Below are 12,703 nucleotides of genomic sequence, written 5' to 3' on the forward strand. Positions count from 1 at the left end.
TATGACTGGGTTGTTTGTGAGAGTCTCAACTAAATGCTATTTCTTCTAAAGCATAATTAAATTAAAATGGGAATGAGAGGGAGATTCAATTTGGTGACAGTGTGTGTGCATATATGTATGTTTGTGTATGTGTATATGTGACATAGAATAGTGGAAAAACAACCATTTTAATTCTAGAGGCTTTAAAGTACAGAATGAGGTCATCCTATCTCCTGGAAGTGACATAGCACCACCTGCTCAACACTTACCCCGCCCCTTCCCTCCTAGGTCCCGCCCCTCCGCCAGCGGCGGGCAGGGGGTTAGGGGGCGTTTCTCCTAGAGAAACGCACAGAGCAGCGACACTGAAGAAGGGGTCCTCCAAAGCCTCTGGCACTGTCCTCTCCAGGGATCATCTCGGACCTCCCAACCTTACCCAGCGGGTTTCTGAAACGCCAAGGGGTCAACCTGATGGGTTTCGGGGTCAACGGAAGAAGAAGAGAGGAGCCCTGGCGGCGAGAAACCCCCGGCCCCCCGCCCAGCAGCTGAGGAACAGGAGGACGGCCATCTTGGCTGGGCGGGCCGGGCTGGGGAGCGGCGGGCGCAGTACGATTGGGGGGCTCGCCCGGAAGTGACGCGCACCACCCGGAAGCGGAGGGGGTTCCCCGGCCCACTCCCCCCTCGTTCGTTCGCTCCCCCGCTTCCTCCCCGCCCCCCTTCCTCTCCATTCGTTTCCCCCCCTCCCCGTTCCCTGCCTTCTTTTCCCCCTTCCCTCCCCATCCCTCCCCCCCAACCTCCGGAGCTGGGAAGAGAGTCAAGATGGCGGCGAAATCCGATGGCGGCGGCGTGGGGGTGGGCTTCGCCCAACTGCACAACCTGGACGAGGCGGTGGGCAGCGGCGGCGAGGAGGACGGGGAGCCCGGGGGAGGCGGCTGCGGCGGCGGAGACGGCAGCGACCCCGGCGAGAGCAGCTCCCTCCACATCTGCCACTGCTGCAACACCTCCTCGTGCTACTGGGGCTGCCGCTCCGCCTGCCTGCGCTCCCTCCTGGGCAAGAAGCCGCGCCGCAGCGCCGCCGCCGCCGACGGGGGGGACCAGCCGCTCCAGCCGCCGGCGGACGCCGCGCGCCCCCAACCGACGCCCCCCGCCGGCGCCGCGCGCCCCCAGCCCCTGCCGCCGCCGCAGGTGGAGCGGCCGTGGCTCGACTGCCTGTGGATCGTGCTGGCGCTGCTGGTGTTCTTCGGGGATGTGGGCACCGACCTGTGGCTGGCCCTCGACTACTACGGCAAGGGGGACTACGGCTGGTTCGGGCTGACGCTCTTTTTCGTGCTGGTGCCGTCGCTGCTGGTGCAGAGCCTGAGCTTCCGCTGGTTCGTGCAAGACTACACGGGCGGAGGGCTGGGCGCCGTGGAGGGGCTCAGCAGTCGGGGCCCCCCCATGATGGGGGCCGGCTACGGCCACGGGGCGGCCCGCGGGGGCGGCGGCCCCGGCGTGGGGGGAGGCTCGGCCACGCCGGGGGCCCAGCGCCTGTGCCGCCTCTCGGTGTGGATCTGGCAGTCGGTCATCCACCTGCTGCAGATGGGGCAGGTGTGGAGGTAAGAGAGGTCCGCTGGGGGGGGGGGGGGGGCGGCTGGCTGGCTGGCGGGTGCCTCGGTCGGAGCGCGCCGGGGTGTCGGGTGGATGCGGCCCTCCAGGTAGCGCTCTCCTCCTAGGCGCTTTCCTTCGCTCCCCAGACGCTCCAGGCCCTTGAAAGTGGGATACTGGCGTTTCTCCCAGAGGGTCTGAAGCCCTTCTTTTTCGGGATTCTTGGCCACACCTTTCTGTCCCGGGGGAGGCCCCCACCTCTCCTCTCCGTCTTGTTTTCTCTGTAGGTCGTACCCAGATGTAAGACCTTGCCTTCCCCTTCTCCCTTCCCCAAATCTCCCCGTGTGGATCTCCATCACCTGCCCACTGCGCCTTTCTGTGTTTTTGCCTCCATACCTCGACTTGCTTTCCTTGGCTGCACCTGGGTCTGCGTCCTAAGGAGACCTCCTGTCTTTTTCCTGTCTGCTCTGCGATGGCCTACGTGGGGTTGTCCGAGACATCCTTGACTGTCCCCTTCTGAGGTTTTTAACCCTTCCCTTTTTTCTTCCCTGTTCTTTTCTAACAGATGCGTCCAACCCTTTAGTAGTTTTTCAGTGGCAGGTGGAACTGTGCAGTATCTCGTGAATGTTAAATGTTCAATACTTATTCAGGGGACGAATTTGGGCTTCTTCCTCGCCTTTATTTTTCGTTGGCAGGTCAGGTACTTGAGAAGGATGGCGAATGTACAAATGTACACAGGAACTTACCGATATTCTTTCTCCCTTCTCTGAACATTTCCAGTGTCAGTTGAATCGGTAAAAGCCACTTGGAGATGCTCCTTTTTGCTCGGTTACATCAGAGCCTTAACACGCTGACAATTAGATTAAGCCTTTAGTAAATCTGCTGTGTTCCCCTGACAAAACCAACCGAAACCGAGTGTCTGTCTGGGAGCTGTAGGGTGAGGGTAAAGGTGTTTGGAAAATAACTAACCCGGAGAAGAGCTCTCCACATACATTGCTTCTGTGAGGAGATGTAAATTACCAAGGCTGCCCTGACTCCTTAATGCAGAAGATTTGCAGCACCTCCAGTAGCTGCTGGTTTAGGGCATCTCACACAAGCAGTGTCAGAGGAATCCTTGCCTAGTTGCATGAACAGAAATAAAATTCCAGGTTAGTTGGATTGTTCATCTTGTTCTTCATTCAGATGTCATATATTGTGAATTGAAAGTTGGAAGGTTGTATGGAACTTAAATAAAATAATTGCAGCTTATGGTCTAAGTCTTTGTGGGGAGATTAAAGGGGGCACCGATTCAAATTCTTCATTTTTCTGGTTTTTATTTGGTATGTTGAAATTGAACTAGCAACAGTTCCCACCCCCCCACCCCCATCCTCTTTAAAAGCAGCCTGGTCATTTTTTGCTGGTGAAGGTTGTGAGTAGAGAAGAGATATAGAACAAGTAATTTGAAGTTGGTATTTTGATTCTGTCCTCTAGTATGAATTTATTTTTGAAAATAAATATTAAGAAACACAATTTTTATTAATGCAAAAAAGGTAAACTTTTGAGCTTAGGAGAAAACAGTTACCATGAGGAAAGCTTTTCTCCTACTGCTCTTAGGAAATAGAAAGAAATGTAATAAGAAAGAAAAAGTAATGAGAAGATGCTGATTTCTAAATACTTAAATTTCTAAATTCTTAAAATTGATAGTTCATATTATACTAACAGTAAATTTTTGACAATTAAACAGAGAAGCAAAGCCTTCTCAAATATGAGTGAGTGAATAATAATGTTTGATTAGGCTAACATATTTGATCCCTTTATAGTAGGTAGAATCGATAATTGGCTGATTATTAATAACTATTAGTAAACATTTTGAACATGACAAAAGTCATATTGCCTTTTAAGAACTTGTAGAGACAGTATAAAACAATAATACCCCTGTAGATCTAGTTTTGCTGTATAGCATTTGGGATTGTGTGAAATAGGCAGTATTAAAAGAAAGGCAGTTTTTTGATAGTCTGTGCAAAGCATGAATCTATTGAAATCTATTTTTATAGGTGTTAAAACATGGGGAGGGTTATTTTTTGAGAGGAGGGAGAGGGAGATAAGAGAGACAGAGACCATTTTAAGGGGTTCATGGCTTTAATTTTTTTTTTTCAAAGTAGAACATTTCAGCAAACTCGGACTTTATACCAGAGGAATATTTACTACTTAACTTTTCTTATTTTTAAATCTAGTCTTATACTGTAAAAGTTTAAATCTTCGAATTACACTTACAGTTTTTTCCTGTAGCATTAAGAGGTAAGATAACAATGTAATTGGAAGGTTACAGATTTAAATCTATTAAAATCCCTATAAGATCTTTGTATTTGGCTCCTGTGTGTGAAATAATCTAACACCCTTATGAAATGCTTCTTTCTTGGAAGCAAGTGAAATTCCCAAATTTTGTTGATGCTATTTATTGTGGCTTCGTAGACCCATTACAGATTAATTTTGGTTTGTACTAGAAATAATTACAATCCCATCGACCTTAAATTTCATACCAAATGTCTCTTCCATTAAGTCAGAAACAATCCATCAATAAATAATTGTTTATGTCTTTCAGAGTTTACATAGAAATTAAAAGTTATGGGCCACTTTTTGTAGGAACCAAATAGGAGAGGAAAAGGAGTAGTTTGCAGAGTAATTTAATGTTAATTTTTGCAGAGAGTAAAATAAGGCTCTGTGGCACTAGATACCCCACCCAAGTTAAACTCCTGGCCTCTAAATTTCTTAACTCCCTTGCCTACTCAAGTTTTGATTGGCAAGCTCTTCTTCAGACTCTCTTCTCTGTGTTTGAGACGGAAGACCAAACTTCCTCCCAATGCTTCACTTTATGAAGAGTTGAAACCACACTTTTGAGCTTACTTTCCTTTCCTGGTTCCAATTCAACGGAATGAAATGCCCCCAGACTAAGTACTTCCTATCTCCCCCTCCCCCATATTTTTTCCTGTCTCTACTCCTTTTCCTAATCTTTTTATATCTCTCCCCTCTCCAATGGATTGAAAGCTTCTTGAAAGGAGAGAATATCTTTATTTTTTATTAATTGTATTCCCAGCTCTTAGTACGATTTCTGGCACATGGTAGGCTCTTCTGTTTACAGTATGTTATTTTCCTTCTAATTACTTACACATTCTACATATAATCTTAAGTGAGGAATATCTAGTTTTCTTGAGAATATCCCTAGGGGTACCACTTATTGACATTTGAGAGGTAAACATGCATCAGAAAATGTTTTTGTTATTGGAAAGTAGGATAACTTTTCTTAGTGAGTTTGGCATTCGGGAATATTTTGTTTAGTTTGGCATAATCATGATGTATTTTAATGTAGTTTGTGTTTTTATTTAGCAATAATAAACTTTCCTCTTTCTTAAATTGATCTGAATTGTAGTGCCCTTTATTTGAATGGGAACTCAAAAGAAACTTTTGTTGTTTTTTCTTTAAATACTAAAATGATTCAATCTAAAAGAATTTAAAGGAGGAAGAGAGATCTTTTAAAAGTAATGTGTTTTTTTCCATTAGAAAACTATATATATATATATATAGTAATAATATAGCATTGATCATTTCTAGAAGATTGATAAACTAACCTGAAAATTTCCATTTTAGAAAAAAGATCAAAGAAAATAGAAAGCAGACATTGTGAGATAATAGTCCAGTATGGAATATCTTGAAGTATGTGTTTCTTGGAAAGGGAATAGTTATTCCACTGTTGTGTCAGGCTCTTGACTGTGTTGTAAGAGACAATACTAGTTTCAAAGATTTTACATAATCTGGGAGTTGCACCATACTGCAATAGAAATAGCAATGGTATAGGCCTGGGATCTATGTTTCCTGTGAAAAACAGCAGGTAAAGGAGGTTATCAGAGTAGAAAGTGATATAGAAAACATAAGGGCAAATGTGGGTTTTTTTAAGACATTCTTCTGAGTCCCTCATGTTAGCTTTTTGCACAAGATGAAGTATGGTTTGGACAATATAATAATATATTGGTAGATATGTTACTGGTCAAAGCAGTCAGCTTCAAAGAGTATTTAAAGGATCTTTTTCTTTTTTGTATATTATACTTTGTCTTTTATGTATATTATATGTATATTATGCCACTAAGTGCTAGCTGTCTTTAGTACTTGTCATATCAAGATATGTTTTCAGATTTGTGGAAGATATGAAACTGGAATGATTCTTAACATATTGGTTGACTGTCAGGATCTAGGAGGATAGTGATAGATTGGAGCTATGGACAAAACTTAACAATGAATTGTAATAGGAGTAAGGGTAAAGTTTTGCCTTTATAGTTTTGAAAAAATTATTTTAAAGTTATTGATTAAAATAAAAAAAGCCCAGTCTTTTCTCTATATTCTGCTACCCCCTGTGCCTATTGAACTTTCCTTTATAACAAAGGAAAAGTTAAGCAAAACTGTTGGTCAAAATGACCCCATCCTATGTCTACTGCTCCCCACCTCTGCTTGGAGAAGGGAAGTGTGTTGCTTATGTATCATCTCTTCTACTCTGAAGTTTGTCTTTGTAATTATGAATTGGATTGTCATTTAGCATTCATTTATGTCAAAGCCCATTTTTACTTGGTGTATTACTTGGTACCTGAATTCAAGTCCTGAGAATGAGTAAGTTTTAAGTTGCTTCACTTCTCTGTCTTCTAGAAGACTCTACTGTGAAAACCTGTGTTAGGAGTTAACTATTTCCCAGTCCCTATTCCCATTTCTTCTTTTAAATTATTGTAGTAATTATATAGATAATCTTTTGGTTTTGTTTTTTCACTCTGCTTCAATTCATTATATATGGTGTTCCAAAAGTCTTAGTGTAGTTTTAAGCTTTAATAGATTTCAATCTGCATCAAGACTTTTAATGTGTGTGTGTGTGTGTGTGTGTGTGTGTGTGTGTGTGTGTGTGTACACATATATGCTATATGCATAGCAGTGGGAATTTTGTGTTAAAGGATAAGAAGAGTTTAATGACTTATTTGCAAATGTCTGCAAATATTTTAAAAGTGCTTGCTATTTGCTAAGTACATGTTATAAAGATTCAAATGTTATAGTCACTTTCTTCAGGAAACTTGTATTTTATAGTTAGTAATGGGGAATTAGAATTCTGGAAGAATTTAGAAATGATTTAGCTATAGAAATGATATAGAAAAATTTGGGAGGTATCTGAATAGATAGAATAGTTAAGGGATGGAATAGGTGATATCACCAAGAAGGAGAATGTAGACAAAGAAGAAAAAAAGACTATAATTCTATTAGGTATCAGCTCATTATTTAAAGACCAGGAATAAGAGACGAATGTCATCAAAGATAGGAAGCATAGGGTTGGAGGAGAGAACTTTTGAGATTTTTGTGTCAAGAAAATTCACCGAGGAGGGACTGTCAAGAGGGTGGTCACTGGTATTAGATGCTGAAGAATTCAAGAAGGATGACATTTAAAAGGCCATTGGATTTAATGATTACAGTTAATAACATTTAGGTAGTAGCACTTTTCAAGTACTTCAGACATATAATATCTTTACCACATTTCTGTTATAAGAAGGTGACATGTCTCTGGATAGCATTTTGGCAAATTTTAAGTGCTGATTGTATGGGCCAGGCATTGTTTTTAAATGCTGCACTTGAAGCCTGCAATTGAATGGGGCTGGATAGATGAGCATAAATAATTATGAAATAAAGTAGACTGATATTTGAGAGATGTCTCAAAAGTGGTTTAAGATATTTGAAAAAGATGAAATTACTTTTAGTTTAGGGGACCTGGGAAGGCTTCATGAAGGAAGTGTCACGTAAGTTGATGCTCAAAGAAATGAAGGATAAAGATAAGGAATCTACATATAGGTAATAATGTGAATAAAAACATAGATGTGAGAGGGCAGACTAAGAATAGGATACCATTAGTGACCTATGTTGTCTCTGATGTAGGTAAGTTACTGAAAGAGAATTTTAATATGAGAGATGGCTGAAGAGGAAATGAAAACCTGATTGCCGAGAATCTTCACTATCAAGATAGGGGATAGTTCATAAAAAGACTTAGGGGTTTCTTGTAAACTACAAGGTCATTATCAGTAAGCAGTGTGGTGTGACTGCCAAAAAAACTAATGTGATTTTTGGAGTCTAGAATATAGAATTACAATGAAGAAAGTATAGAAAGCAATACTTCCTATAGAAAGTAAAATTGTAGTGTCCCACTCATTATTTGGCTAGATACATTACATTATAGTATTGTGAGCAATCTTGGGTACTTAATCTTAGAAAGATTGTGAAGTGCTTTAAAACCAAGTAGATGTAAATAGAAAGCCCTTGTAGTTTATTGATTGTGGGAGAGGCAGAGTTGTTTATACTTGTACCTGAGGAAGATACACTTGGCAGCTTAGTAGAGAATGTGCTGGAGTAGGAAATAGAAAGTAGGAAAAACCTAGATATTGTGAAGTCATCAGTATGTGGTAACATTGGATTTGGAGGATGAGTTCAAGTGAGGAATGATGGTGCTGCCACTGTTTGGGAGTTTAGATAATTGGGAGGATGGTAAAGAGGGCCTAGGATATAACCTTGGGGGACATCTGTAAATGGCAAGTGTGACTGACTGAAGCTTTAGCAAGAGTCAAACAGGAGAGCCCGGAGAGCACATTGATAACTTTGAAGAGAGCAGTTTTCAATTCAGTTATGAAGTCTGTAGCCAAAGTTTAAGTGACAGTAAGAGGAGAGAGTGGAGACATCAATTATAATGGCTTTCTGAAAGAGTTCCACTACTAAAGAAGGTAGAGAATATAGGAGGATTGCTAGAAGGGACTGAGAAGTGAAATTCCATCATATCTCAGCTAATTTTCCCTCCTTCCCTCCCTTCCTCACTCCCTCCTCTCTTAAACACTTCTACTAAGCTTTAGTTATTGACTACAGAAAAATGTATACATTACATATATATGTGTGTGCATATATATGGACACACGTTTGTCTTATTTCTCCTAGCCTTCCATTCTGTGTGCTAAATTATATATTCCTTCGGGTAGGGATTATGCTTTAATTTTTTTTATATCCCTCTTGCTACTCGACAGCATTTTTATACATGGTAGTTGAAGCAATGGATGAATTTGGCTTAGTTTTTGAGAAAGGAACTGGGAATTTGCCCTGGGGGAAAAGGGGTACCTTACTGTGTTTAAGACAAGGTCCTTCAGGTCTAAAATTTCTTCCCTATTACTTTACTTAGAGGTTCATTTGAATTGATAAGTTTTTGGTAGTGTGCAAGTATTCATCAAGGAATTTAGCTTATTGGTCATTACTCCTTGGGTGTGAATGACTTTAATCATATTTTCTTTCTATTAACTTTACCAGACTAAATTTAGTTGTCTTGGTAAAAGATAGGGAAATGGAGAAGAAAAGTCAAAAGTAATTTTGGATTATGAAGCAGATTTAGGTGGATGTTAAACCCTAAATAGGCTTTTAACAATAAGAAGATAGTTTAAGGAAAAATTTTTTAGTGTGGATTAGCAGTGGGGTCCAAGTCCTGGCTATATTACTAAGGAATGAATTTGAGGAAACTAACATGTCACTTTACATATATCATCTCATTTGAGCATCGTAGATAGCTTTGTACAATAGAAGTTTAAAATACTTGCATCTTACAGATAAGGAAACTGAAACTAGGAGAGGTTAGGCAATTTTTCTCCTAGAAGTCAGAGTCAGAATTTGAATTTGGATCTCTTCTTACTGCAGGTCTGATACTCTTTCTACTATACTATGTAAGCTCCTTGATATATAGTACATATGAGATATTGATGATATTAAGCTCTATTGAGATAATATATTTTTTAAATTTTATTTTATAATTATAAATTTTTTGACAGTATATATGCATGAGTAATTTTTTTTTTATAACATTATCCCTTGTATTCATTTTTCCAAATTGTCCCCTCCCTCCCTCTACTCCCTCTCCTAGATGACAGGCAATCCCATACATTTTACATGTGTTACAATATAACCTAGATACAATATATGTGTGTAAATACCATTTTCTTGTTGCACATTAAGTATTAGATTCCGAAGGTGTAATTAACCTAGGTAGATAGACAGTAGTGCTAACAATTTACATTCACTTCCCAGTGTTCCTTCTCTGGGTGTAGTTGTTTCTGTCCATCATTGATCAACTGGAAGTGAGTTGGATCTTTATGTTGAAGATATCCACTTCCATCAGAATACATCTTCATACAACATTGAAGTGTACAGTGATCTATTGGTTCTATTCATTTCACTCAGCATCAGTTGATGTAAGTCTCTCCAAGCCTCTCTGTATTCCTCCTGCTGGTCATTTCTTACAGAGCAATCATATTCCATAACCTTCATATACCATAATTTACCCAACCATTCTCCAATTGATGGGCATCCATTCATCTTCCAGTTTCTAACCACTACGAAGAAAAGAGCTGCCACAAACATTTTGGCACATACAGGTCCCTTTCTCCTCCTCAGTATTTCTTAGGGATATAAGCCCAATAGCAGCAATGCTGGATCAAAGGGTATACACAATTTGATAACTTTTGGGGCATAGTTCCAAATTGCTCTCCAGAATGGTTGGATTCTTTCACAACTCCACCAACAATGTATTAGTGTCCCAGTTTTCCCACATCCCCTCCAATATTCATCATTATTTGTTCCTGTCATCTTATCCAATCTGAAAGGTGTGTAGTGGTATATTGAGATAATATTTTTAAAGTCCTTACCACAATGCCTGGAACATAGTAGAAGCTTAGAAATGCTTATGTCCCTTTCTTCCCCCTAATATTGAAGGGATTGGATGAAATCAATTTGATTTCTTTCAATATTAACTAATAATAATAAATTATGAGGGGGGTAGTAGGTACCCAGATGATGGACATTTGGAGACAAGAGATTTAGAATAAACCAATAACAAACTTCTGTATACTTTGTCTAAGCTTTTGCTGGCATGTTCAATGAATATTTATTATGTACGTACCTTTTATATACAATGACTTGTGCTAGGCACGAAGGCACCTATAAAGATAAAGAATAGTACTCTAAATGAGTTTACAGTCTCATAGAAACCTGGAGACACAAGAGTTATTGTAAGAAAAAGATTTTAACAACCTTCTTTTAAATTTAGCCTCTATAAACCTAGATGTATTACTTTTCTGCTAGAAAAAAGATAGACATTTTCTTAAGATTAAGATATAATAGTATTAAATTTTATTTGTGTCAGAGGTCAGAACCTGGGAGTAAATGATTATTCATTAGTATTAATCACCTACCCTGTGCTAAGCTTTTGTACTAAGTTCAAAGGATTCTAATTAAGGCAAAAGATGAGGGCTAGGTCCTTCAGGCCTAAAATGTTGTCCCTCACTATTACCTTAAGAGGTTCATTTGAATTAACTCCTTATTAAGCCCTTGTGGAACTTAGATTCTAGCAAACACATATGTACAAATTATGTGCAGGAAAAATAGGAAATAATCCACAGGTGGGATTTTAGATAGGATTTGAAGCAAGCCAAGGAAGCTTGGAGCTAGAGAGGAGGAAAGGAAAGCATTCCAGACATGAAAGTGGGGAAGGATGGGAATGAGTTGGGTGGGGGGTTGTTTTTATGAAGGTCTTTTTACCCTAAATCGAATATTTTATATTTGATCCTGGAGGTGATAGAGAGCTGCTGGAATTTATTTAAATGGGTAACATTGTTAGACCAGTGCTTTGGGGAAATCACTTTAGTAGTTTAGAATCCAGCTTCTTAAACTTAAAAGGGTGTAAAATTATGATTTGTTATCAGTAAATGTTTGATTTGTATACCTATAAATCCAATGTCAAGTAAAAATTTCTTGGACAAAAAAGAGATCTCAAGTGGAAAAGGTTTTAAGAAACCCTGGTTTAGAGGAGTGGAAAGAGACTTGAAGCAGGTTCACCCATAAGCCTGATATTTATTGCAAGAGTCAAGGCATGTAATAGTGAGGGCCTCCAGGAGAGTGTTAGCAACATCAGAAGATAGAAGGTAGCATATTTTTTTCTCATAGGGTTAAAGAAATTTTTTCCTTTTGTTAATACTTCCTACTTACATGTAAAAGAATTTAAACAATCATTAAAATTTTTTAGTTTCAAATTCTTTCCTTTCTTCTTGTCCTTCCCCCTTCTTTGAGAAGGCAAGCAATTAATTTTGATTATACTCATGAGTTCATGACAAAATATTTCCATTATTTGCCATGTTGCAAAAGAAAATACAAACAATACAAAACTAAAAAGTAAAAAAAAAAAGTATTCTTTAATTTGCCTTCAAAATTCATCAGTTTTCTCTCTCTTAAGGCTGCTAGCATTTTTCATCATGGGTCTGGAATTGCCTTCGTTCCATTGTCTTCATTAGAGGAGCTAAGTCTCTCACAGTTGATCATTTTTACACTTTGCTGTTACTCTGTATAATATTCTGGTTCTGCTTACTTCCCCTTTTCATGAGTTCATATACTTCTTCCCAGGCTATCCTGGTTGTCATTTCCTGTAGCACAATATTATTCCATCACATCACATCTACAATTTGTCTCTTAATTGCTGGATATTTATTCTTTACCACTACAAAAAGAGCAGCCATAACTATTTTGGAACATATAAGTCCTTTTCCTTTGATTTCTCTGATATGCAGACCTAAGAATGGTATGACTGAATCAAAGGATATGCAGTTTTTTGTTTCTTTGGATATAGTTTCAAATTGTTTTCTAGAATGGTTGAACTAATTCATAATTCCAGTTATGGAGTTATAACAGTGATTAGTGTCCCAGTTTTTCTACAACCTGTCAGCATTTGTCTGTTTTCCTTTTGCCAGCTTGATACCTGTAAGATGGTACCACAGAATTGTTTTAATTTACATTTATTGATTTTAAATCAGTAGTGATTTAAACCAATTTTTCATGGGATTATTGATAGCTTTAATGTCTTCTAAAAACTGTTATGTGCTTTTACCATTTATCAAGTGGGGGAATAGCTCTTATTTTTAAACATTTGACTGTTAACTACATATATGAGAGAAAATGCCCTTTATCAGAGAAACTTGTAAAAATCTAACCCTCAATTTACTGTTTTCCTTCTCTAATTTTGCTATGCTAGTTTTGTTTTTGTCTCAATGTTCATCATCTGGGTACCTATTGC

The 12,703-nt window shown here is 39.4% G+C and overlaps 1 protein-coding gene across 1 annotated transcript in view; it reads left to right on the plus strand.

Annotated features, from left to right (window-relative positions):
* The first annotated feature begins 261 nt into the window (after window positions 1-261).
* Window positions 262-12,703, plus strand: part of XKR6 (XK related 6) — a 356,255-nt gene continuing 343,813 nt past the window's right edge. The window contains exon 1 of the mRNA XM_074287543.1: window positions 262-1,571. Coding sequence (XP_074143644.1) covers window positions 796-1,571 — 776 coding nt within the window. The 5' untranslated portion in view covers window positions 262-795. The remainder of the gene's footprint in view (window positions 1,572-12,703) is intronic.

This window comes from Sminthopsis crassicaudata, chromosome 2 (genome assembly GCF_048593235.1).
Source record: "Sminthopsis crassicaudata isolate SCR6 chromosome 2, ASM4859323v1, whole genome shotgun sequence".
In the NCBI taxonomy this organism is placed as follows: domain Eukaryota; kingdom Metazoa; phylum Chordata; class Mammalia; order Dasyuromorphia; family Dasyuridae; genus Sminthopsis; species Sminthopsis crassicaudata.